Source organism: Lycium barbarum, chromosome 11 (genome assembly GCF_019175385.1).
Source record: "Lycium barbarum isolate Lr01 chromosome 11, ASM1917538v2, whole genome shotgun sequence".
NCBI lineage: Eukaryota > Viridiplantae > Streptophyta > Magnoliopsida > Solanales > Solanaceae > Lycium > Lycium barbarum.
Genome location: NC_083347.1, coordinates 12,118,699 through 12,142,072, shown reverse-complemented (window position 1 = coordinate 12,142,072; position 23,374 = coordinate 12,118,699). Strand labels below are relative to the sequence as shown.

At 38.3% G+C, this 23,374-nt stretch overlaps 1 protein-coding gene across 1 annotated transcript; it reads left to right on the top strand.

Moving 5' to 3' along the window:
• The first annotated feature begins 3,139 nt into the window (after positions 1 to 3,139).
• Positions 3,140 to 5,734, top strand: LOC132618361 (DNA repair protein XRCC3 homolog). Its single transcript, XM_060333418.1, has one exon. The coding sequence runs from the start codon at positions 3,282 to 3,284 to the stop codon at positions 4,134 to 4,136; it is 855 nt and encodes a 284-aa protein (XP_060189401.1). The 5' UTR covers positions 3,140 to 3,281; the 3' UTR covers positions 4,137 to 5,734.
• Positions 5,735 to 23,374: the final 17,640 nt, after the last annotated feature.

The window sequence follows — 23,374 nt, the reverse complement described above, 5'->3', positions numbered from 1 at the left end:
GGGATTATATGGGATAGGGATCGAGCCGAACATTCCTCGGCACTATGACCTATGCATATCATACGCCCTCAGAGGTATTTTCAATAATCAGAGATATACAGACATGTTCAGGTAGCCAGATATATATACACATGCATTCATACGGATATGTTCAGATAGTCAGACATACATATGCACTCAGTCAGTCAGTATAGCTTATGATTTCTAAATTTTCTTCATGACTCCTTTGTATATGTTACTCGTATGCCTTACATACTCGGTACATTATCCGTACTGACTCCCCTATTGTTCGGGGGGTTGCGTTCATGCCCGCAGGTACAGATAGACAAAGGGGCGATCCAGCCCAGTGGGGCCTCTTCTCAGCTGTTGTTGGTGCGCTCCACTCAATCCGGAGCTGCTGTCTGTTTTGGTACGTTATGTTCTGATGTATATGTATACGGGTACGGCAAGGCCCTATCCCACCATTAGAGGTCTATAGACAGATGTGTGCAGTAGACAAGATATAGCCATGTCGGCTCTCATCTTTTTGTGGTATAGCATATATAGCAGCCTTGTAGGCCTGCACTGTTATTTCCAGTATATATATATAGTTCTTGATTTCGTTATTATATGAGTCAGCATAGCTCAGCCATAAGTCTTATGGGCCACCCACTTAGCCAGAAATGTATAGGCAGGTACAGGGGTGCTTGGTCAGTAGTGGTCAGGCACTTGTCACGACTCAGCGGTTGGGTCGTAATATATAATGAGGATAAATTTTACTTCGCACTTCCTAAACTTGAATTTGACGATGTTTGGAACTTGTTTGAAGTGTTACGGTGTAGTTATGTAAACTACTCCTACTATTATTATCTTAAGTAATTAAGAAATGAAATAGATATTTAATATTTTGGGCAGCCACCCTTTCATATTTATCCAAAGAAGTAAAAGTTTGGGCAGCCACCTTTTTGTTTCACACTTATCCAAGGTGATATATATCACCTATGTGAAATATCTTTCTCCACCTCCTTTTATTTCGATTTCTTGAGAAAAAAGGAAACCCCAAAACTCCTCTCCTCTCATCAAATTCTCCCACTAAATCACCAACAAGACAAGTTTTGGTATCATAGCCTTAGGTTTGTGATTTAGATATTTCTATTTTTTTTAAATCCTACTATGTTGAGATGTTGTATTTTGAAACTTGTTCACATGAGCCTATTTCCGCTACTAAATTATTGTGAATATCTTATTAAAGAAATTTCTTCTGAACGTTGCAAGTATGAAATTACCTTTTGTTTCGTAAGTGGCATCCTCCCAAAAGGGGGTGCTAAACCCTCCTACCCCTACCCCTACCCCACCACCTAACCACCCCTACACCCCCCACTACCCATCCACCCCCACCAACCCCACTACCCCTACCCCCACGCCTCACCCCCCACTACCTCCCTCCCTACCCCTATAACCACCTACCCCACCCGTACCCCTATCACCACCTACCCCCAACCCCAACCCCTACCTCTCACCTCCCTACCACCACCCCCTATCTCTCAACTTTGCAAAACTAGACATTTTGTGAAAGTAGTAACTTTCAAAAATAGCAACTTTACAAAGTAATCACATTACAAAAGTAGCCGCTTTTTTAAAATATTACTTGCGAAAAGTAGTTACTTTTCAAAAATAGTCATTTTGCAAAAGTAGTCACTTAAGAAAATAGTCACTTTTAGAAAATAGCGACTTTGTGAAAGTAGATACTTTTTAAAAATAGTCACTTTTGAAAGTAGTCAATTTTCATAAATAGTCATTTTGTGAAAGTAAGTTACTTTAAAAATTATCTACTTTGCAAAAGTAGCCATTTTTTAAAATAGCTTCTTTGTGAAAGTATTAAAATAACCATTTTTGCAATGTGCCATTTCTAAGATAGTGGTCACTTTTATAAAGTAGCCATTTTTTTAAAGTGACACAAAAATGGCTACTTTTGTAAAGTGACCATCTCTTGAAAAATGACAAAAAAGTTGCTATTTTTGCAAATTAGCATTTTCGGTCGTTTTGCAAGAAATATATTTTTGCAAAAATAATCATTTTTATGTCACTTTTCAAAAATGGTCAATTTACTAAAATTGTCATTTTTGTGTGACTTTTAAAAAATGGCTAGTCTACAAACATAGTCACTTTTTGGGGTTGTCTTCAAAGTGCAAAGTAGTCATATATGAAATAGACGCTTTGGGAGGGGGGTGGGTGAGGGTTGGGTGGAGCGGTGGTGTGGGATGGGGTGGAGTTGGGGTGGGTAGGTGAAGATGAAGTGCGTTCGAGGGTGGTCGTTGGGTGGGTTAGGATTTGGTTGGGGAGTGGGTGGTGGGGGTTGGGGTTGGGTGGATAGTTTCCAAAAAAGATTTTCTTGGAGGTCGTGTCATTGAAAAGTTTCGAAGTTCTATTCTTCCCACAAATGTTGAGGCGCAACTATGTACTAGGGATTGGATTTGTGGACAAAATGGTAAATTAATCTTCTCCACATTGGCTACATGAAGCCAACATATTTGAAGTAGCTTTGGATAATATGGATAAGATGTATATTTATATTATCCGTCGGGTAACCTATTTTTTAACCGTGTTAAATATGAGCGGGTCGGATAAATGATTCGTTTTTTGTCAACCCATTTTGACCCAGCCCATATCCGACTCGACCAACCCGTTTGCCACCCTATCCACAACCCCTTCAAGTATATACAATCAAATTTCTCTATAATAACATCATTTGTCCCGATATCTTTTTGGGTACTATAGCGAAATGTTATTACAGAGAATATATAATATAACATACCATAAATGATATGGTCCAAAGAAAACATGAGGAATAAGGCTTATCCAAGGATTTGACCCAAAACTCCCGAAAATTATAGTATTGTATTAGACGTTAAATTTTTTAATCTTTTTTCTTGAATTTTTTTAATATATTTTTAATTTTCTTAATAAAAATTCTGATTCCGCCACTGAAATTAACCCAATATAAAATTTGGGTATTTGCTAAACCAGAATGAAATTTACACCAAAACTTAGAATTATCTATTTCATATGGTATATTTTTTTATGTAGCAGGTGGGATTATAATCCTTCCGATACTTTATAGTAGTACCTTTATTTTGAACCAAATCACTAGAGTTTAAAATTAAAGTTCCGTTCATAAATTATACTCCAATAGAGGAAAAAGGATTTACGCGTTTCTTTTTAAATTTCTCAGCGTCTTTTACTAACCTACCTTCCACTAGAAGCAAAACATCAGTAAATTGGCGCCTTCCCTAAACTTTCAAATGAACCAAACAAGAATCACACATTTGATGAAACCTGAAAATCTCCTTCAACAACTCACCCCTATCCCCACCCAAAAATGCACTCTCGGCTGCCCAATTCTCGACGGCCTCCTCAACGGCGGCATTCCTTGCAATTCAATAACCGAATTAGTCGCCGAAAGCGGCTGTGGAAAGACCCAAATATCCCTCCAACTCCTCCTCACCGCTCAGCTTCCCGTTTCACTTGGCGGCCTCTCATCTACCTCCTTATATCTCTACTCCGAGTCACCATTCCCCCTTCGCCGCCTTCACCAACTCTCTTCCTCATTTCCCACTCTCAAAAACCCCTTAGATAACATTTTAACTCACCCTCTTCACTCTGCACACCACCTGTTCGACGTATTGTCCCAACTAGACTCCTTCTTATTATCATCCCCTATTAAGCTAATTGTGATTGATTCTATTGCTGCTTTGTTTCGGTTTGAGTTTGAAAACAATCCGCGTGATCTTAAGCAGAGATCGGGGTTGTTTTTTAAGATTTCGAGTAAATTGAAGGAACAAGCGAGGCGATTTGGGTTGGCTGTAGTGGTGATTAATCAGGTTGTTGATGTAATGGATGATTCTGATGGTTTGAGGATTGGGAATTCCGCGTGTTTGTATACGTCTGAGAGGAAAGTAAGTGCTGCTTTGGGTTTGTCTTGGGCGAATTGTGTTAATATGAGGTTGTTCTTGTCAAGGAATGAAGAGGTAGCTGGGGATGATTGTTTTGCTACGCGAACTCGGAGGTTTATACGCGTTGTTTTTGCTCCTCATTTGCCTGATTCTTACTGTGAGTTTGTTATTACTGGAGAAAAAATTTGTGGTTTAGAAAGATAAAACATCGGCTTGAACAAACTATGTACTGATTATCTATTTAACAGAAAAAAGAACCTCTTATTATGCACACCACCTATTCAATTGTCCCAACTAGACTCTTTATCCGTGTTAAAGTTAATTGTGATTGATTCAATTGATGCTTTTTTTCTGTTTGAATTTGAAAACAACCCGCGTGATCTTAAGGAGAGATGGGGGTTGATTTTTAAGATTTTGTGTAAATTGAAGGAGCAAGCGAGGCGATTTGGGTTGGCTGTAGTGGTGATTAATCAGGATGTTGATGTAATGGGTGATTCGGATGGTTTAAGGATTGGGAATTGGAATTGTTTGTATACATCTGAGAGGAAAGTAAGTGCTGCTTTGGGTTTGTCGTGGGCGAATTGTGTTAATACGAGGTTGTTCTTGTCAAAGAATGAAGAGAGAATTGTTCAAAGAGGTTGGGGATGATTGTTTTGCTGCGCGAACTCGTAGGTAACAAGTCATGTACATATCAACTATTTAACAGCAAAAAGAATCTCAAGTTTTTTTTTTTCCAAGAAAGCAAAGGGTCACTGCAGTCACAATACTAGTCTTTGCCTCTCTTGCCATTGCTTCTTTGTTTGTTGCCAAGCATCTCAAGAATTGCACTTGTAAGTCTTTACTTTCTCAGCTTTACATTTCTGTAAGTTGGTCAACTATTTCAAGAATTAGGTGCCTGTGTTGAGCTGTGGAGTGTTTGCAAAGGTGTAGCTTTTTGTGCTGCTATATAGAGAAGGCTTTGGTTATACGGCTTTGAGGTTCTTCAATATATCGCAGAAAGTTTTGATCTTTATTAAGATATGGGTCACAAGGGGATTGCAGTAAGCAAATGGGAAAAAGAAGATAGGGGAAGGGGGTTTCAGTTTTTTCTTTTATCGGAAAAGAAGAGAAGAAACATGATCACAAGATTATAATGTAGTAATGAAGACCTCAGGCTAAAGGATCCCAGGCTATGTGGCTCAAACTCTTCAAAAATATCGACGGGTGCATATCATATCCTCTATAGTAGAATATTTTTTCTATAGTAGTTAATGCTCCTTTCTTTCCGGACTGTTCTACCGTGACTTTCTCGCTTTTGTTATTTCTTGTTTTCATATTGTTTTCGATATGCTTGGTCCTATCTGACCTTTTGTCTTGTTTTCCTCTCTTCTTCTCCTCTCTTGAGCCGAGGGTCTTTCGGAAACAGCCGCCCTACCTTTCAAGGTGGGGGTTAGGTCTGCGTACACTCTACCCTCCCCAGACCCCACATGGTGGGATTATACTGGGCTTGTTGTTGTTGTTGTTGTTGTTGTTGTATAGTAGTATATTTTTGAAGGATCTACCACGAATGAGACAACAATTTGAAGAGTCTGAGCAATCTTGTCCCAAGTTAGGTACAGAGGAAAACCTCAGGCCAACAGGTCCCAATTAGCTAAACTACAATTTTTTGTACAGCAACATCTTTAATGTAGTAAAGCTAATCTACTAAAAATTCTGTACAGTGGTTGCTTACTAAGCATGTATGACTAGGTGGTTTCTCCACCAGGTATTTATACCAAATGAATGAACACAAGCCATATGTTTTCATATTCTATTTCGAAAAGATATGTAGTTTTGTATATATTTTCGCTTTATTTTATAAATGTGAAGGTTAAATTATATGATTTGATGTAACAAGATGCGGATAAGTATTTTCTCTACTTTTTAAATCCTTGGTGCATAAGATCCATGGTTAAGAGTCTCTCCTCTATATGCACATAAAGGCTCTAGGTGCAGCAACAAGGACCCAACTGAATATGCAGGGCAGACTTAAGCTTAGAAGTTATGGGTTCATTACGGTCAAGGCACTATATTGTCAAAAAAAAAAAAAAGGGTCAAGACACTATAAATGTATTAAAAATATCTATGAATATTTGATCGTAAACGCAATGATTATTGTATATTAACGTAAGATTGTTGTACGATTTATAAATTTGAAATTCTAGATTCTCTTTCGAGAATATAGGGTCGAGGGAGCATAACATCAATTAATTTAACATTTTCAATTCTATGCTCACTCAGATAATCATTAGTACTAGTATTAATTTTTAGCGAGATCTGAAAGACAGATGATAATGCATTGGTTGTTTGATCTTTGATGTATAGGTAATGAATTATTATGCTTGCTATTTGGAGAATTGTATTGTGCTACTATAGAAAAGGCAGCAACGACAGAACAAGAAATCTGACAAGAACCACTTATAATACGAGTAAGGACAAAATAGGTATAAGGTAGAGTTAGCTAAAGAGTGATGGTAAAGGGTAAAATACATAGCAACTACTAATAGAAAAGGATATAACGAAAAGAAGAATAATGTAACTTATCTTTATGATTATGAGTTCAAATACTGACTCAATTGACACAATAATCGCTTGCTACATGCCTACATCCACCACTTCTGACAATATAAGGAATATGTACCATCTTTATGATTTACCCTATTATAACAAGTAATTTATCATTTATTTCAAATTATCAATCAATATTTATTACATTACGTACCCCTTTTACTATCTTTCTTGTTGACCTAATTATATATATGAAAAATAAAAATAAAAATGTATAGAACTTAAATTTACCCCCCTTTGTTCGAGAAAATAAGATTTTTTGGCCTCTTATAATTTGAATAGAAGAAAATGTCTTTTTCAGATTTTTTATGTGAAAAAAATGAAGATCTCTTATAAAAAGATCTAAAAACTAATTTTTTTTTTTGTAAAAGATCAAAAATTCATTTCTCTTAACTTATTTGGTGGCCCCATGAATTGATTTTAGCCTTAGTGAATAGTGCACGCACGTGTTGTCCTTGTTATTTGCCTTTGTATTTTTTGCTTTAAGATCCTCCTAGTTTTCATTAGCTTCACGAAGCGCAACTGAAACTTTGTTTTCAACATTAAGGCCATGCTCAATTTTATCAAGACTAATTTTTAGCCAAAAAGAGAAGGAAGATAGAAAACAAACGAGTTTTGTGTAATGAAATTGTATGGGTAAAAAATGTACCTGACACGTGGATCAACATATAGTCGACACGTGTCAGTTTATTCAATGACGTATAAAACATTAGATGGTAATGCCGAACATAGCATTTACGGAGAGGCTGCAGACTGGGTCAACGACGAGAACATCAATAGAAACAACACATAAGACCCTTTTTACTACGCATTAAATAGAGTTAATACGGTAACAACAAAATGGTTACTAACGGCCAGAATTAAGGGAATTAAATGATAATCATTAATTCAGTAATTACTGATTGTCGTTAAAGACACACATCGGAAAAAGCACCAGATAGGAACATATAATTATAAATAGGATTTTCATTTGTAGACCAAGACATCTAAGTCTGACTAGACAATACACTATTATTATTGATTCCTTATTTTTATCTTTATTCTTTGATCATCAAGCTTTCATTCATTTTGGAAGACTAAGAATTCTGCTACTGTTGCTCATCATAATTGGAATAAGTTTACTCTTTCCTCTTAACTTTCCTACTCTTTATCAATAACTAATAAATTGCTTATTTTAATCCTTTTATCTGAATCGAATTACTACCAACTGTGGTTAACCTTAGAACAAATTCAATTGGGTAAAAACACGAATTTTGACTCAAACAGTTTGGCGCCGTCTATGGGAATTCTACAGTTTTCTTTGTAGTTTGATCTCAATTTTTTCTCTGTTTACGCAAGCATTATTATTTTAGTATTTTTCTTAAGTTTTTGCATTATTATTTTAGTACAATCTAGTAGCAAGCGGGAAGATCATCACCAACAATTAGAGCATAAGCAATTTGAAGGTATATCATTCCTAACACAGAGACACATTCTACGAGATATACCCTTTAACCGGGGTTAATCCGGATTGAATTTTACCAAGTAGAGGCAGTAAAAAGGATATGCGAGAACGACATACATGCTATATTGTTTGAGTATTCATACTTCATACCCAAACAATGGGGGCAATGGATAGGGATTGTCAACATACATATACACACTAGGGACTGCAAGTCATCCCGATAAAATTGCAAATTACTCAAAACTACAGTATTTTTCTCTCAGAAGGTTTTCAAAATCGCACATCGGAGAACAAGGCACAAACATGATCCCGATTCATGGAGCGATTATATCAACCTTAAGTACAGTTATATTAAAAAAAAATTATTCAAGACAGGAAAAGCACAATAGAAGGATACTCAGAAATACTAAAAATATACATGGATCAACTCTTCTATTTAAAGATAGCAGGAATCTAAGAATCAACAATGGTGATCATTGATGGCAAGAATCTAAGAATCAACAATGGCGATCAAGATTGGAATTATCAGATGGCACCACGAACCAAATTAGCACACACTTTTTCAAGATTCTTAACGTTCTTGGAGGAGAGAGTGATCCTAATCTCGAGAACCCTCTCCGGAATCTTCCAAATCTTTAAGGGATGTTGATGCAACATGAAGATCATGAGTAGCAGTTCGAAGAGATTCGGTCAAATTAAAACTTGGAGTAAGAGCTTATTCAAAAGCCTCCTTACAGGATTTAACGATATTGTAACACCCCGTGCATTCGGGCTAAGATTTGACTCGTAAGACGGGTATAATGAACCCAATTTGAGTAGTGTATAAATGGTATTTGAAACCCAATCAAGACATGAGAAGAGTCCTTGAGCAAAGGAAAGTCGGAAGCTACCCTACGAAGCGTGTTTTCAAGTGAGTTTGCACCATGTCTCAATTAAAATGAATATACGGAAAAATCTGTAAGGCATTTGGGAAAATTTACTCCTTGAAAGTTGTAGATTTTTGAAATACCTTTCCAACGGTATATTATGGAGGTCAAATAGACATCTGTACAAAAAGTTATTCCCGTTTTACTAAAACAATATTCTGCCGATTTACGGTGGAATCTACGGGCCGTAAAAATTATACGGGCAGTAGATTTTGGCCGTAAAAATTATACGGGCCGTATATTTCGGCCGTAAAACTGGTCCAAAAATTCCAAATCACTGTAATTGATTTACGGTGGAATCTAAGGATCATAAAATTTTTACAGGCCGTAAAATGGGGCGTAAAATAGGTCCGACAGCAATTTTAAAACTTCGTTTTAAGGCCTTTTCACTTCATTCTTCACATCCCTAAGCCCTAGAACGACCTCCTACCCTTTCCCATCATCAAGAACACCAATGTAATCCTACTCTAATCATTCTAAGTCAATTCTAATATATATTCTTGTAATCTAAACAAGAAATCATCATTCCTATCCTAGGGTTTTCAAGAAAACCCATCTCAAGGTTCAAGAATTCAAGATTTTGAAAATTTTCTTCAAAGTTCAAGTCTTTAATTCAGTTATGGAGCATTATCAGGTATTTAGAGTTACTATGTATGTGTGGAAACATCATTGTTCTTACCTACGCCTCTTAATCCATAAAGTATGAATCTTTAGGAAAACTAGGGTTTCTATACCATGCTCATAACAACCCTAGGTCCATGTCCATGATTATATAATGTATGAATTGTTATAATTCCATCATTGAGTTCTTAATATTTTTTTATGATTATTAAAAATCTGTCCGTAATCTATGAAAAACCCATATATCTCATTCCATGGGTTCATGCATGCTAGTTTATGATATATTATGCTATTTTCAAGAAAATACTATACATGTTTTACAAGTTCATGCAAGCAAGTTATAATTCATGATATCCATGTACAAGCAAGTTATATTCATGAAAACCATGGGTAGCAAGTGCCACTTATTTTTACATGTTCATGTTTTGGGAGTTGCATTAATTACCGAGAAGGCTTCAAACAGCCTGAAACTACGTAGCCACCGTAGGATGAGGATTGCTCCATCCATTGTTAGGACGATCTCTCATAATGACTGGATCCTTTCATGATATTATTAAATCTCATGTCCCTAGCAAGGTATGAGTGTTCTGCTGGTAGGACGCAAGTACCAGACCATGTTGTCGGTTATATTTACTGCTCTCCCTACTCACGATACTTTACACATGTTATATATGTATATGTACTTATGTTCATGATCATGTTTCAGCCCAGTCTCTGTTATGTTATTTTCATGTCCCATGTTATTTCATTCAGTTGGTTTACATACCAGTACATTCAATGTGCTGACGTCCCCTTTTATTGCCCGGGGGCCTGCATTTCATGATGCAGGTACGGATTTACAGGACGCCACATCTGCTCAGTAGGATTCACTCGTATCAGCTTATTGGTGAGCCCCATCTTATTCGGGATTTTAGTCAGTGATCTTTATTTTATTAGTTATGCATTTAAAGGTATGCTTGGGGGCCTTGTCCCATCAAGTGTGTTTTCCAGCCAGGACTCATAATTAGAGATTTCATAGACTAGTCAGTTTAGTTATGTTAGACATGCAAGGTGTTTAGCCATCTTTGGCTCAACTCATGTTATTTCCGCATTTATGATTTAAACAAGTATTTCATTAAATTATTATGACATCTCATATTTTATAAAACTCATCACATTCATGTTATATTTTCGCTCATATATGCCTCATGATGATTCAACAAGCCATGTGGTTCGGTCGGTCACATGCAGTATAGCACTGAGTGCCGTGTTTTGCCCATGCCATGGTTCGGGGCGTGACAACGTTTGGTATCAGAGCCTAGGTTCAAGTGTCTTTAGGGAGTCTATGAAACCGTGTCCAGTGGGGTCACTTTTATATGTGTGAGGGCCTCATACATATAAATAGTTGACCACCAAGACATTCGGGATTGTCTCACTTCTTTCATACTCTAAATTGTGCAGTTAGAACAGTACTTCGGGAATCATTCTAACTCGTGCGAATTTCGTATTTTAGAAAAATGCCTGCAAAAGGAAATACACCAGGAAGACTACAACTACTAGCCGGAGGACCCAGACAACTGTTTCAGAACCAGCAGTCTCAACTGCTCCTAAAGCTACACCTCCTAACACTTCGGACATGGATGTTAGATCGTTGCCAACTAGGCGCAGCGACAAGAATCGGCCCCTAGCTCAGGTGCTAGTGGCGCGTCAAACAGTTCAAGAACTCAGGAATTATTGCGGATGAAACCTCCAACTTTCACAGGGACTAAGGCTGAGGAGGATCCGCAGAACTATATTGATGGCCTGTAGAAAGTGTTTCGTATTATGCATGTCACTGAGACAGAGGCAGCAGAGTTTGGTGCTTTTCAGCGATGTTGCTCATATTTCGTATGAGACATGAGAACAATCTCGAGAGGAGGATGCATCTTCTGCTACTTGCAACGAGTTCGTTGATTATTTCCTTAACCACTTCATGCCTATCGAGGTCCGGGAAGAAAAGGCTATAGAATTTGAGAGGTTGAGGCAGGGTAACTTGACCGTTCAAGAGTACTATCTCAAATTTATTTCGTTGTCCAGATATGCTCCTTACATGGTTCCCGACATGAGGGCAACGGTTAGAAGATTTGTACTGGGGTTGAAACTCGAATTGTATAGAGATGCCAAGACTGCTGCTTAGAATGATAAGATGACTATCTCTAAGATCTTGGCATTTGTGCAAGGTAATGAAGCTGAACTGAAGGAAGAGGAAGCTCTGCAGAAACAAAAGGATAAAAAATTCAACAAGAGGGCTAAATCTTCAGGTAACTTTAATCAGGGAGGAGGTAGGTAGTTCTTTAAGAACAGGTTAGCAGGACTCGCTCCATCTACAGCTAGTGCCCCAGTCCCTAAGTTCCGAAATGACAAGAAGCAGAACTTCAGACCATCGAGTTCTTATTCTCAGGCTAGTGTGGGTTAGTAAGCCTATACTATTCCAGCTTGCAGCAAGTGTAGCAAGAGACACTTAGGTGAGTGTCGTATGGGTACAGATACGTGCTAGAAAGGTACTGGAGGTAACGTGGTGCAGTCCACAAATTCAGCAGCTCCTCGTCACAATCAGGCCCAGCAGGGGTGTGGAACGGCAAGGTCCAGCAATACAGGGGGTGGTTAGAACCGTTTATATGCATTGACAGGTCGTCAAGATATAGAGGGTAGAGCAGATGTTGTCACAGGTACACTCACAGTTTTCACTTTTTAAGTATATGCCCTTCTTGACCCGGGATCCACCTTATCTTATGCAACCCCTTTTGTTGCTAAGAAATTTGGGTTTGAACCTTAAAAGTTGCATGAACCCTTTGAAGTGTCCACCCCAGTGGGAGAGTCAGTCATAGCTAAGCGTATTTATAGAGGTTGCCCAGTTTTAGTCCATCACCGTAGAACCATAGCTGACTTAGCAAAGTTAGAGATGGTAGACTTTAATGTGATCATAGGTATGGACTGGTTAGCTTCATGTTATGCCACTGTATGTTGTAGAACTAAAGTTGTAAGATTCAAGTTTCCTAATGAGCAGTCATAGAATGGGAGGGTAATTCAGTAGTACCCAGGGGTAGATTTATTTCTTACCTAAAAGCCAGAAAAATGATTTCCAAAGGTTATATCTACCACCTAGTTCGAGTCAAGGATTCAAATGCCCACACTCCAACTCTCCAGTCCGTCCTAGTTGTAAATGAATTTCCAGATGTCTTTCCCGAAGATCTTCCAGGAGTCCCTCCTGACAGGGAGATTGAATTTGGAATTGATCTACTTCCCGATACTCAGTCGATATCTATTCCGCCATACAGAATGGCTCCAGCAGAGTTAAAAGAGTTAAAAGCCCAGTTGAAAGATCTTCTTGACAAGGGGATTATTAGGCCCAGTGTTTCGCCTTGGGATGCGTCAGTCTTATTTGTCCGAAAGAATGATGGTTTTTTACATATGTGTATAGACTACCGTCAGTTGAACAAGGTCACCATTAAGAACAAGTACCCTCTTCCTAGAATGGATGACTTATTTGACCAACTTCAGGGTGCCCAATGTTATTCCAAGATTGATCTCAGATCAGGCTACCATCAATTAAAGGTTAAGGAATTTGATATTCCGAAGACCGCTTTCAGAACCCGCTATGGGCATTTCGAATTTCTTGTTATGTCATTTAGGTTGAAAAATGCGCCAGCTGCTTTCATGGATCTTATGAACAGGGTATTCAAGCCTTTTCTCGACTTATTCGTCATTGTCTTCATTGATGATATTTTAGTGTATTCCCGTAATGAGGCTGATCATGCAGAACATCTCAGAATAGTGTTGCAAACTCTTAAAGATCGCGAACTTTTCGCAAAAATCTCAAAGTGTGAGTTTTGGCTTAAGTCAGTGGCATTCTTAGGCTATGTGATCTCAGGTGAAGATGTTAAAGTTGATTCTTAGAAGATTGATGCCGTAAGGAGTTGGCCCAGACCCACCTCAGTTTCTGATATAAGAAGTTTCTTGGGTCTGACAGGCTATTATAGACGCTTCGTAGAGGGATTTTCTTCTATCTCTTCTCCGTTGACTAAGTTGACTCAGAAGAAGGTTAAGTTCCAATGGTCAGATGCTTGTGAGCGAAGCTTTGAAGAGTTGGAGAAGAGATTGACTTCTGCTCCAGTTTTGACGCTGCCAGAGGGAACCGAAGGGTTTGTATTTTATTGTGATGCTTCGGGAGTGGGTCTCGGATGTGTCTTAATGCAGCATGGTAAGGTTGTCGCTTATGCATCTCGTCAGCTCAAGGTTCACGAAAAGAATTATCTGACTCATGACCTAGAGTTGGCAGCTGTAGTTTTTGCACTTAAGATATGGCGTCATTATTTGTATGGAGTGCATGTTGACATTTCCACGGATCATAAAAGTATGTAGTATATCTTCAAGCAAAGGGAGCTGAATTTTAGGCAGAGGGGATGGCTCGAATTGCTTAAGGATTATGATGTGGATATTCTCTATCATCCTGGAAAAGTGAATGTTGTAGTCGATGCTCTTAGTCGGCGTTCCATGGGGATTTTAGCCCATATGGATTCAGATAAGAGAGTTATGACCAAGCAAGTTCATCATTTGGCTAGTCTTGGGGTTCGACTTTTGGACTTCGAGGATGGTGGTGTGGTTGTTCAGAATAGAGCTCTTTCCTCTTTAGTCGCTGAAGTCAAGGAGAAACAGTTTAGGGATCCCTATTTGTTGCAGCTGAAGGAGGGGATTCACAAGCATAAGACGACGACTTTTGAACAAGGGGGAGATGATGGTACCTTGAGGTACCGAGGCAGATTATGTGTTCCAGATGCAGATGGGCTCATCGAGCGAATCATGTCAAAAGCTCACAAATCCAGGTATTCCATTCACCCAGGTTCCACTAAGATATACCATGATCTTAAGGAGATTTATTGGTGGAATGATATGAAGAAAAATGTAGCAGACTTTGTAGCTAAGTGTGCGAATCGCCAGCAAGTGAAAGCCGAACACCAGGGGCCTGGTGGCTTAGCTCAGAATATTGATATTCTTGTCTGGAAATGAGAAATGATCAATATGGACTTTGTATCAGGTCTACCTCGTTTAGCTATGAGACATGACTCTATTTGGGTGATCGTTGACCGGCCTACTAAGTCGGCGCATTTTTTGTCAATCAATACCACATATTCAACAGAAGATTACGCCAAGTTATATGTTAATGAAATCGTCAGATTGCATGGGACCCTAGTGTCTGTTATTTCAGATCGTGGTGCTCAGTTCATAGCGAACTTCTACAAATCCTTTCAGAAAGGATTGGGTACCAAAGTGAATATCAGCACAACTTTTCATCCACAGACAGATGGCCAGGCAGAGCGTACTATTTAGACTCTTGAGGACATGTTGAGAGCATATGTCCTAGATTTCAAAGGTAATTGGGATGATCACTTACCTCTTATTGAGTTTTCTTATAATAACAGTTATCATGCAAGCATTGGGATGGAACCGTTTGGAGCTCTGTATGGGCGAAGGCGTAGGTCACCGATTGGTTGGTTTGAAGTTGGTGAAGCAGAATTGTTAGGGCTATATTTGGTCTATCAGGCGATAGAGAAAGTCAAGTTGATTCAAAAGCGTTTGAAAATGGCTCAGAGTCTCCAGAAGTCTTACACAAATGTGAGGTGAAGGGACTTAGAATTTCAAGTTAATGATTGGGTGTTCCTTAAAGTCTCACCCATGAAGGGTGTTATGAGATTTGGGAAGAAAAGGAAGCTTAGTCCCAGATATATTGGACCTTACAGAATTTCACAAAAGGTCGGTCTAGTAGCTTATGAACCTGAGGTGCCACAAGAGTTGGCTACTGTTCACCCAGTGTTTCATGTATTCATGTTGAGGAAGTGTGTAGGAGACCCGTCGTTGGTTGTTCCTGCTGATACTATAATAGTTAAGGATGGCCTCACCTATGAGGAGATCCCCGTAGCCATTCTTGATCGTCAAGTTCGCAAGTTGAGAGCTAAGGAAGTAGCCTCAGTAAAGGTCTTATGGAGGAGCCAGAAAGTTGAAGAGGCTACATGGGAAGTCGAAGAAGACATGAAATCCAGATATCCTCACTTGTTTGAAGAGCAAGAAGATAAACTTCAAGGTAAATACCTTCAGTATTCATGTCATGTCCCTTACGTATTCATGCCTCACGTTTCACGTTCACGTTCATGTATTCTCTATTCATGTCTCAAGTTTTAGCACTCATATTTTCATGAAACCACGTCATATCAGTTTCCCATGTTCCATGTCATGTTTCTTCACATTCATATATTCAAGTCATGTCTAGTCGCATTCTTAACCATGACCCGTCATTCGAGGACGAATGATCCCAAAGGGGGAGATATTGTAACACCTCGTGAATTCGGGCTAAGATTTGATTCGTAAGATGGGGGTATAATGAATCCAATTTGAGTAGTGTATAAATGGTGTTTAAAACCCAATCAAGACATGAGAAGAGTCCTTGAGCAAAGGAAAGTCGGAAGCTATCCTACGGAGCGTGTTTTCAAGTGAGTTTGCACAATGTCTCAATTAAAATGAATATACGAATAAATCTGTAAGGAATTTTGGAAAATTTACTTCTTGAAAGTTGTATATCTTTGAAATTACTTTCCAACGGTATATTATGGAGGTCAAACAGACATTTGTACAAAAAGTTATGCCCGTTTTACTAAAACAGTGTTCTGTCGATTTACGGTGGAATCTACGAGCCGTAAAAATTATACGGGCCGTAGATTTGGGCCGTAAAACTAGTCCAGAAAGCCCAAATCACTGTAATTGATTTACGGTGGGATCTAAGGACCGTAAAACTTTTAAAGGCCGTAAAATGGGGCATAAAACAGGTCCGACAGTAATTTTAAAACTTCGTTTTAAGGCTTTTTCACTTCATTCTTCACATCCCTAAGCCCTAGAACGACCTCCTACCCTTTCCAATCATCAAGAACACCAAGGTAAGCCTACTCTAATCATTCCAAGTCAATTCTAATATATATCCTTGTAATCTAAACAAGAAATCATCATTCATAACCTAGGATTTTCAAGAAAACCCATCTCAAGGTTCAAGAATTCAAGATTTTGGAAATTTTCTTCAAAGTTCAAGTCTTTAATTCAAGTTCTGGAGCATTATCAGGAATGTAGAGTTACTATCTATGTGTGGGAACATCATTGTTCTTCCCCATGCCTCTTAATCCATAAAGTATGAATCTTTACGAAAACTAGGGTTTCTATACCATGCTCATAACAACCCTAGGTCCATGTCCACGATTATATTATGTATGAATTATTATAATTCCATCATTGAGTTCTTAATATTTCTTTATGATTATTAAGAATCTATCTGTAATCTATGAAAAATCCATATATCTCATTCCATGGGTTCATGCATGCTAGTTTATGATATATTATGCTATTTTCAAGAAAATACTATACATGTTTTACAATTTCATGCAAGCAAGTTATAATTCATGATATCCATGTACAAGCAAGTTATATTCATGAAAACCATGAGTAGCAAGTGCCACTTATTTTTACATGTTCATGTTTTGGGAGTTGCATTAATTACCGAGAAGGGTTCAAACAGCCTGAAACTATGTAGCCACCGTAGCATGAGGATTGCTCCATCCATGCTTAGGACGATCTCTCATAATGACTGGATCCTTTCATAATATTATTAAATCTCATGTCCTTAGCAAGGTATGAGTGTTCTGCTGGTAGGACGCAAGTACCAGACCATGTTGTCGGTTATATTTACTGCTCTCCCTACTCACGATACTTTACACATGTTATATATGTATATGTACTCATGTTCATGATCATGTTTTAGCTCAATCTCTGTTATGTTATTTTCATGTCCCATGTTATTTCATTCAGTTAGTTTACATACCATTACATTCAATGTGCTGACATCCCCTTTTATTGCTCGGGGGCCTGCATTTCACGATGCAGGTACAAATTTACAGGACGCCACATATGCTCAGTAGGATTCGCTCGTATCAGCTTATTGGTGAGCCTCATTTTATTCGAGGTTTTAGTCAGTGATCTTTATTTTATTAGTTATGCATTTAAACGTATGCTGGGGGCCTTGTCCCAGCAAGTGTGTTTTCCAGTCAGGACTCATAATTAGAGATTTCATAGACTAGTCTGTTTAGTTATGTTAGACATGCAAGGTGTTTAGCCATCTTTGGCTCAACTCATGTTATTTCCGCATTTATGATTTAAATAAGTATTTCATTAAATTATTATGACATCTCATGTTTTATAAAAGCTCATCACATTCATGTTATATTTCCGCTCATATATGCCTCATGATGATTCAGCAAGCCACATGTAGTATGGCACCTAGTGCCGTGTTTCGCCCAGGCCATGGTTCGGGGCGTGACAGATATCCACATCACGTTGAAGGCGCAGTAGCTTACACCGGGAGTACCAACGATCACGAGAAGCTTCAACACTTTTTAACTGATCTTGAAGGTCCGCATAGGATGTGCTCAATGCTTGTATTGTGTTATCCTGATACTGTAATGCACAAACTGTATCTTCTAGGCGTAACATCAAAGCAGCTTCAACAGAGTCAAGGTCAGACTTAAGCTTTTTTATTTCTAACTTAAGCTTCTCGTTTTAGGGACTGTAGACACGTAATTTTTGACCCTCCCGGGATATTTTCATTGTCTTATTGATTAATTTTTCTTTTTAGTCTAATCGTGGATTTTAACTATTATTTCATTTTTAGTAGGTTTGTTTGTGAAAATGAAAAAGGACAAAAAATATTCGCTATTTTCAAGGCATAAGTTTTGTGTTTAAAAGAAAGAAAAATTACAAAAGAATAGGTTTCTTTTAATCTAGTTTTTCTAAGTTAATTCTATCTTTTGGATTTTTCGTTAGTCTATTTATTTAATTTTTTCTTAGTTTTGGTATAAAAATAGTTGATTAATATATTTATTTTGGTATTTTATATATCCTTTTAATAGAAATGAAAAATAAAAAATGGAACCAATGATGGCCCGCCACTTGGCAAAATTTCACCCTATCCACACAAAAAAGCACAATCTATTTTGGGAAGGGAATATTTCTTTCATCCTTCAAGATATTTTTATTCATGTGGGCATTTTGGAAAAAGAAAAAAAGGAATAACACACTCAAAACCCTAGCCTAGACACCCTATAAATATCTAATTATAAAAACCTAGCAAAAAAAAAAAAAAACAATCAGCCGCAGCCAAAGAGAAAAAAAAAAGCAGCAACTTCACGAGAAAAGCAGTGCCGTAACGAAACTCCATTAACGCCGACTGTCTCTTCTCCATTTGTTTTTGCTCCGAAGCTCCATAACTGTGAACTTCTATTAAAGCTCCACCCAAAACCAGTTGAAATATCACCAAAAACCAACCATGAAAACCATTGAAAAGACCATATAAACGTCACTGAATCACCCATTAAAACTCAATGAAAGTCTAACTCTTTCCATCATTTTGGTCGAAGTAGAGGTCTCCGGTCAGCGTTCCCCTTTTCGGTTCAAGACTCTGGTCCAAGTTTAAGAAAGCTAGAAGCTTGATTTTGAGGTCCATGTTCTTTCTCAAATGTACTTAATTCCTGATTTATGAATTATACGAATCTGGTTAGAGTTGTGTTTGCATCAGATGATCAATAATCCTTAGTTTTCTTTGCGTGCGTCAATTTTTATTGTTGTAAGATGGTGAAGCTGCCTAGAAATTTGGATAATTTGATTACTGTTGCTTTGGAATTTTTAGATGAATATGAGAGATACACTTAATGGCTAAATCTTGATAAAAATAGGCCATCTATCTAGTATGCTTTGATATCTCTGTCTACGTGCTTCTTGTAGCTTGTGTTAATGTTTTAAAGGCTCGTCTCTAATTGCAGTTCTTCTTTTGTTTTATATTTTGGTGTCTTATCATGTTGAGATCCTATGTTTGTTGATCTATTATTGTTGCATTTGATCACGTGAAATCGTACTGCTCATTATTTTGATATAGAATATCTTACCTTGCTTGGTCTATTTGTTTATGTCAATATCTCACTTTTAAAATTTTGAGTTAAGTAAGTTGATCAAGTTTTGGGCCAAGACAATTATTTAAGGCCCATTTTAATTTTAATCGTGAGATGAGTGAGACGGGTTGTGAATCTATCTCAAACCCCGTTATCAAGTATAAAAGAAAATAGTAGTAAAACTAATTGTAAGGGAGCGAGATGGATGGCGAATTTATTCAAAATCCGTTGTCAAAGAGTGAAAAAATAATAACCAAATAATAATAAGTCTTGGATTTTGGAGACAAATAATTGCCTTTAACGCTAGATGAGCTTTAGGCACGTTTCAAGACGTTTGTTTCGATTAATAATGCGGTTACGCATCTTATTTCGAGACGCTTTATAACTCAAGGATGCGGTTACGCACCTTGGCCGAACTCGTTTTTAATAATTAATTTTGTTTCGAATAAGAATGCAGTTATGCATCTTACTTTGAGACGCTTAAAAGATTCGGAATGCGGTTACGCATCCGGTTTAAGACCAACAAATGTTCAACAATAAAAGTACGAGCAAATCAAGGCTCAGATACATAATATATTCAAAGATTAATTTAAGTTAAGTATAAGTCGATAAAGCGACCGTGCTATAACCACGGGACTCGGGGAATTCCTAACACCTTCTCCCCGGTCAACAGAATTTCTTACCCGGTCTTCTGTTTTCGCGGACTATAATAAAAGAGTCATTTCCTTTTGATTAGGGATTCATAAGGTGGCTTGGAACACCAAAACTCAATTCCAAGTGGCGACTCTGTAAATAAAATAATCCCTTTTCAAAACCGTCACTTCAAATGGAAAAACCCTTTAATAATAAAACTTGCGCATTTATAGCCGGGGGCGCAAAAAAGGGGTGTGACAGCACTGGCGACTCTGCTGGGGACCTACCAGATTTCGAGCTTTGTGATATTGCCTTATACTTGGCTTTTATTATTATTATTTGGATTTATTGTGTGTTTGTTGGCCTAATGTGCTACTTGCCCGCTCATTTACCGCTTTGATATTGTTGAACTGTATTATAAACTGTCTTCTCTTGCGCACCCTTCTGAGTCTCTGAAACACTTCACACACGGGCACAGGAATGCAGTTATGTATCCTAACTTTCTGTCAAGATAAAGCCGGAGCGTCTTGGCGCCCGGTGTAGGATTTTAGTCACACATGTTAGGCGGGACAGGATAAGCAATGAAGTCGGAATAGCACTGCTACCGACAGTATTGCCCCTCCCCGACTCGAGTTGTCCGCTCGGGTGACCCAGTCTAGACACCTTTGCCATTAGGTCTTAAACCTAGCAGAACTGAAAACGCAGAACTGGTATCCCTAGTAGGCTACGCTTATATGCATCACTTGCAGTTGACTTAGTGGGACTTGGCATAGGGGTCGGGTCTGTCTAGGACAGGTGACCCTTTTATCTGACCAATATGTGCATCTTATGTGCTATTTGTAATATTATTTGGAAGACTTGGTTGTGCTAACTAGTGAGACAGACGAGAGAGAAGCATTCATCTGACTTTTTACGCACCCATTTTCCTTAAACCACTAATTTGTCTCGCTCTTGCTAAAATAAGAAGAGAAGAGTTCAATTCGAGACGAGTTTATTAATTTATTTATTTTTAAAAACAACTTAGCAGTCCAATCTGGACAAACTACGCACACCTGATTCCCGTCCCTCGGGGCGACGATACGTAGGCAGCCCATATCGGGTTCGATGATCCTTATTAAAAAAAGTGTTTTTATTTTGTATTAGAAAATCCAAAAAACAAAGGAGATTGTTTTATTTTATTTTTACTTAAAAAAAAAAAAGGAGATTTCTTTTTAACTCCCTATCCAAAAGAAAAAGGAAAATGCAAAAAGATTTTACTTTGAGTAGTATTTTTAGCGGGGTTTCTTTGGAGGAAATTTTACAATCAAAAGCCAAAAAGATTTTTTTTTTCAAGTTTTTGTAGTTTTTTTCTCTTCCTAAATTTCAAAAAAAAAAAAAGAGAAATTTCGAAACAATTTTGTTGATTGCTTTTTGCCGAAACTTCCCGAACTACGCAAAGATCTGATTCATGTCCCAGCATGATACGTAGGCAACCCAAGTCGGGTTCGATCGAATTATTTTAATAAAAAATCCAAAAAGAGTATTGAAAGAGTGGAGAATAAAAAAGAGTGGAAAGAAAAAGAGAGATAATCATAAAAAGAGAAAAAAGATGAGTGAACCGAGAGGCATGGAAGGCAAAATGAAAGAGAGAAAGGCCAAATCAAACGAAAATGGGGATGATGCCAAAATGACATCGTTACCCTTAGAATCATTCTAGAACTAATAATCGTGCACATGTGACTTGCGCGCGGTTCCCTAACTCAATCGTTTTTTTTTATTGTTGATGTTTGATTTTAGAAGGTGGTTGGTTTGTGGTTTTAAAACTGGCGACTCATCCTTACAACACAAGGTCAAAAACCAAAAAGGCAATGGCGACCAACGAGGACACTGGGTTGGTTGACGCTAGCGCTCAAACACCGTTGGTTGACCAAAACTCGAGGTTAGCCGAAGAAGTGAGAATGTTAAAACAACACATGGAAAGCATGTATCGGGCTTGGATGACTGGTAAGGCACCACCTCCACCGCCACCTGGCTTCCTTGACATTTCCCTTAATATGCCGACCTCAACCCGAACTCCACTCATTGTGCCTGGTGATCCATCTAACAGTGGGCCCATGTTCAAAACCCCTGATGCTCAACCCTATACTCTAGAACCGACTTTAAATGTCTCTAATCCTCACCTTGAGCCTCCCGTTAATAGTGAAAAACTTGATAAGACCGTGGATGATGAGGAAATTACTAGAAAGATGAAAAGCTTGGAGCAATCCATAAGATACTTGCAAGGTCAGGAAGGTCACAAAAGTGTTTCATACAAAGACTTATGCATGATTCCTAATGTTCACTTGCCCTCTGGTTTTAAGACTCCAAAGTTTGACAAGTATGATGGGCATGGTGATCCTGTGGCCCATTTAAAGAGGTATTGCAATCAGTTGAGAGGAGCTGGAGGTAAGGACGAAATGCTTATGGCCTGCTTTAGTGATAGCTTAACAGGAATAGCCTCGGATTGGTTCACTGATCAGGACGTCATTAAGTGGCATATTTGGGATGACATGGCTCATGAGTTTGTGCGACAATTTCAGTATAATATAGACATTGCTCCAGATAAAATGTCCATGACCAAGGTGCAGAAGAAATCTACAGAAAGTTTCAGGGAATTCGCCATTAGGTAGAGAGAGCAGGCTGCTAGAGTAAAGCCTCCAATGGCAGAAGGTGAGTTGGTAGATACTTTTCTCCAAGCCCAAACTGAAGAATACTATCAACACATGCTCCCGGCACTGGGCAAACCGTTTATTGAGGTCATTAAGATGGGGGAAATGATAGAAGATGGAATCAAAACAGGATGTATCATGAGTTTTGCTGACATGAAAGTAAATGCTGAAGTAACTCAAAATGGTTCCGGAAGCCTGAGCGACATGAAGGAAAATGGTGATGTAGCCATGATTATACCAGAACTGCGACGAGGTGTGAGGGGTCGATATCGCTCATATACCCAGCCACAACTTCAAGTCTATTCCCAAACTCTATACACTCAACCTCAACATTACTCTCCTCCACAAGACCCTCAATATTCCATGTCACCTCTCCAGTACTTTGCCTGTGCTGCACAGCCATATGTGCAACCATATCCTTACCAACAATGGTGTGCACCAGCTCCACAGGGTTCTTACCCCCACAAGCATATCGACCTTGTACCAGCTTCAACTTTCGACCTAGGCCAGAATACAAGAAAGAGAGGCAACAGAGAAGGGAGGCCTCTGG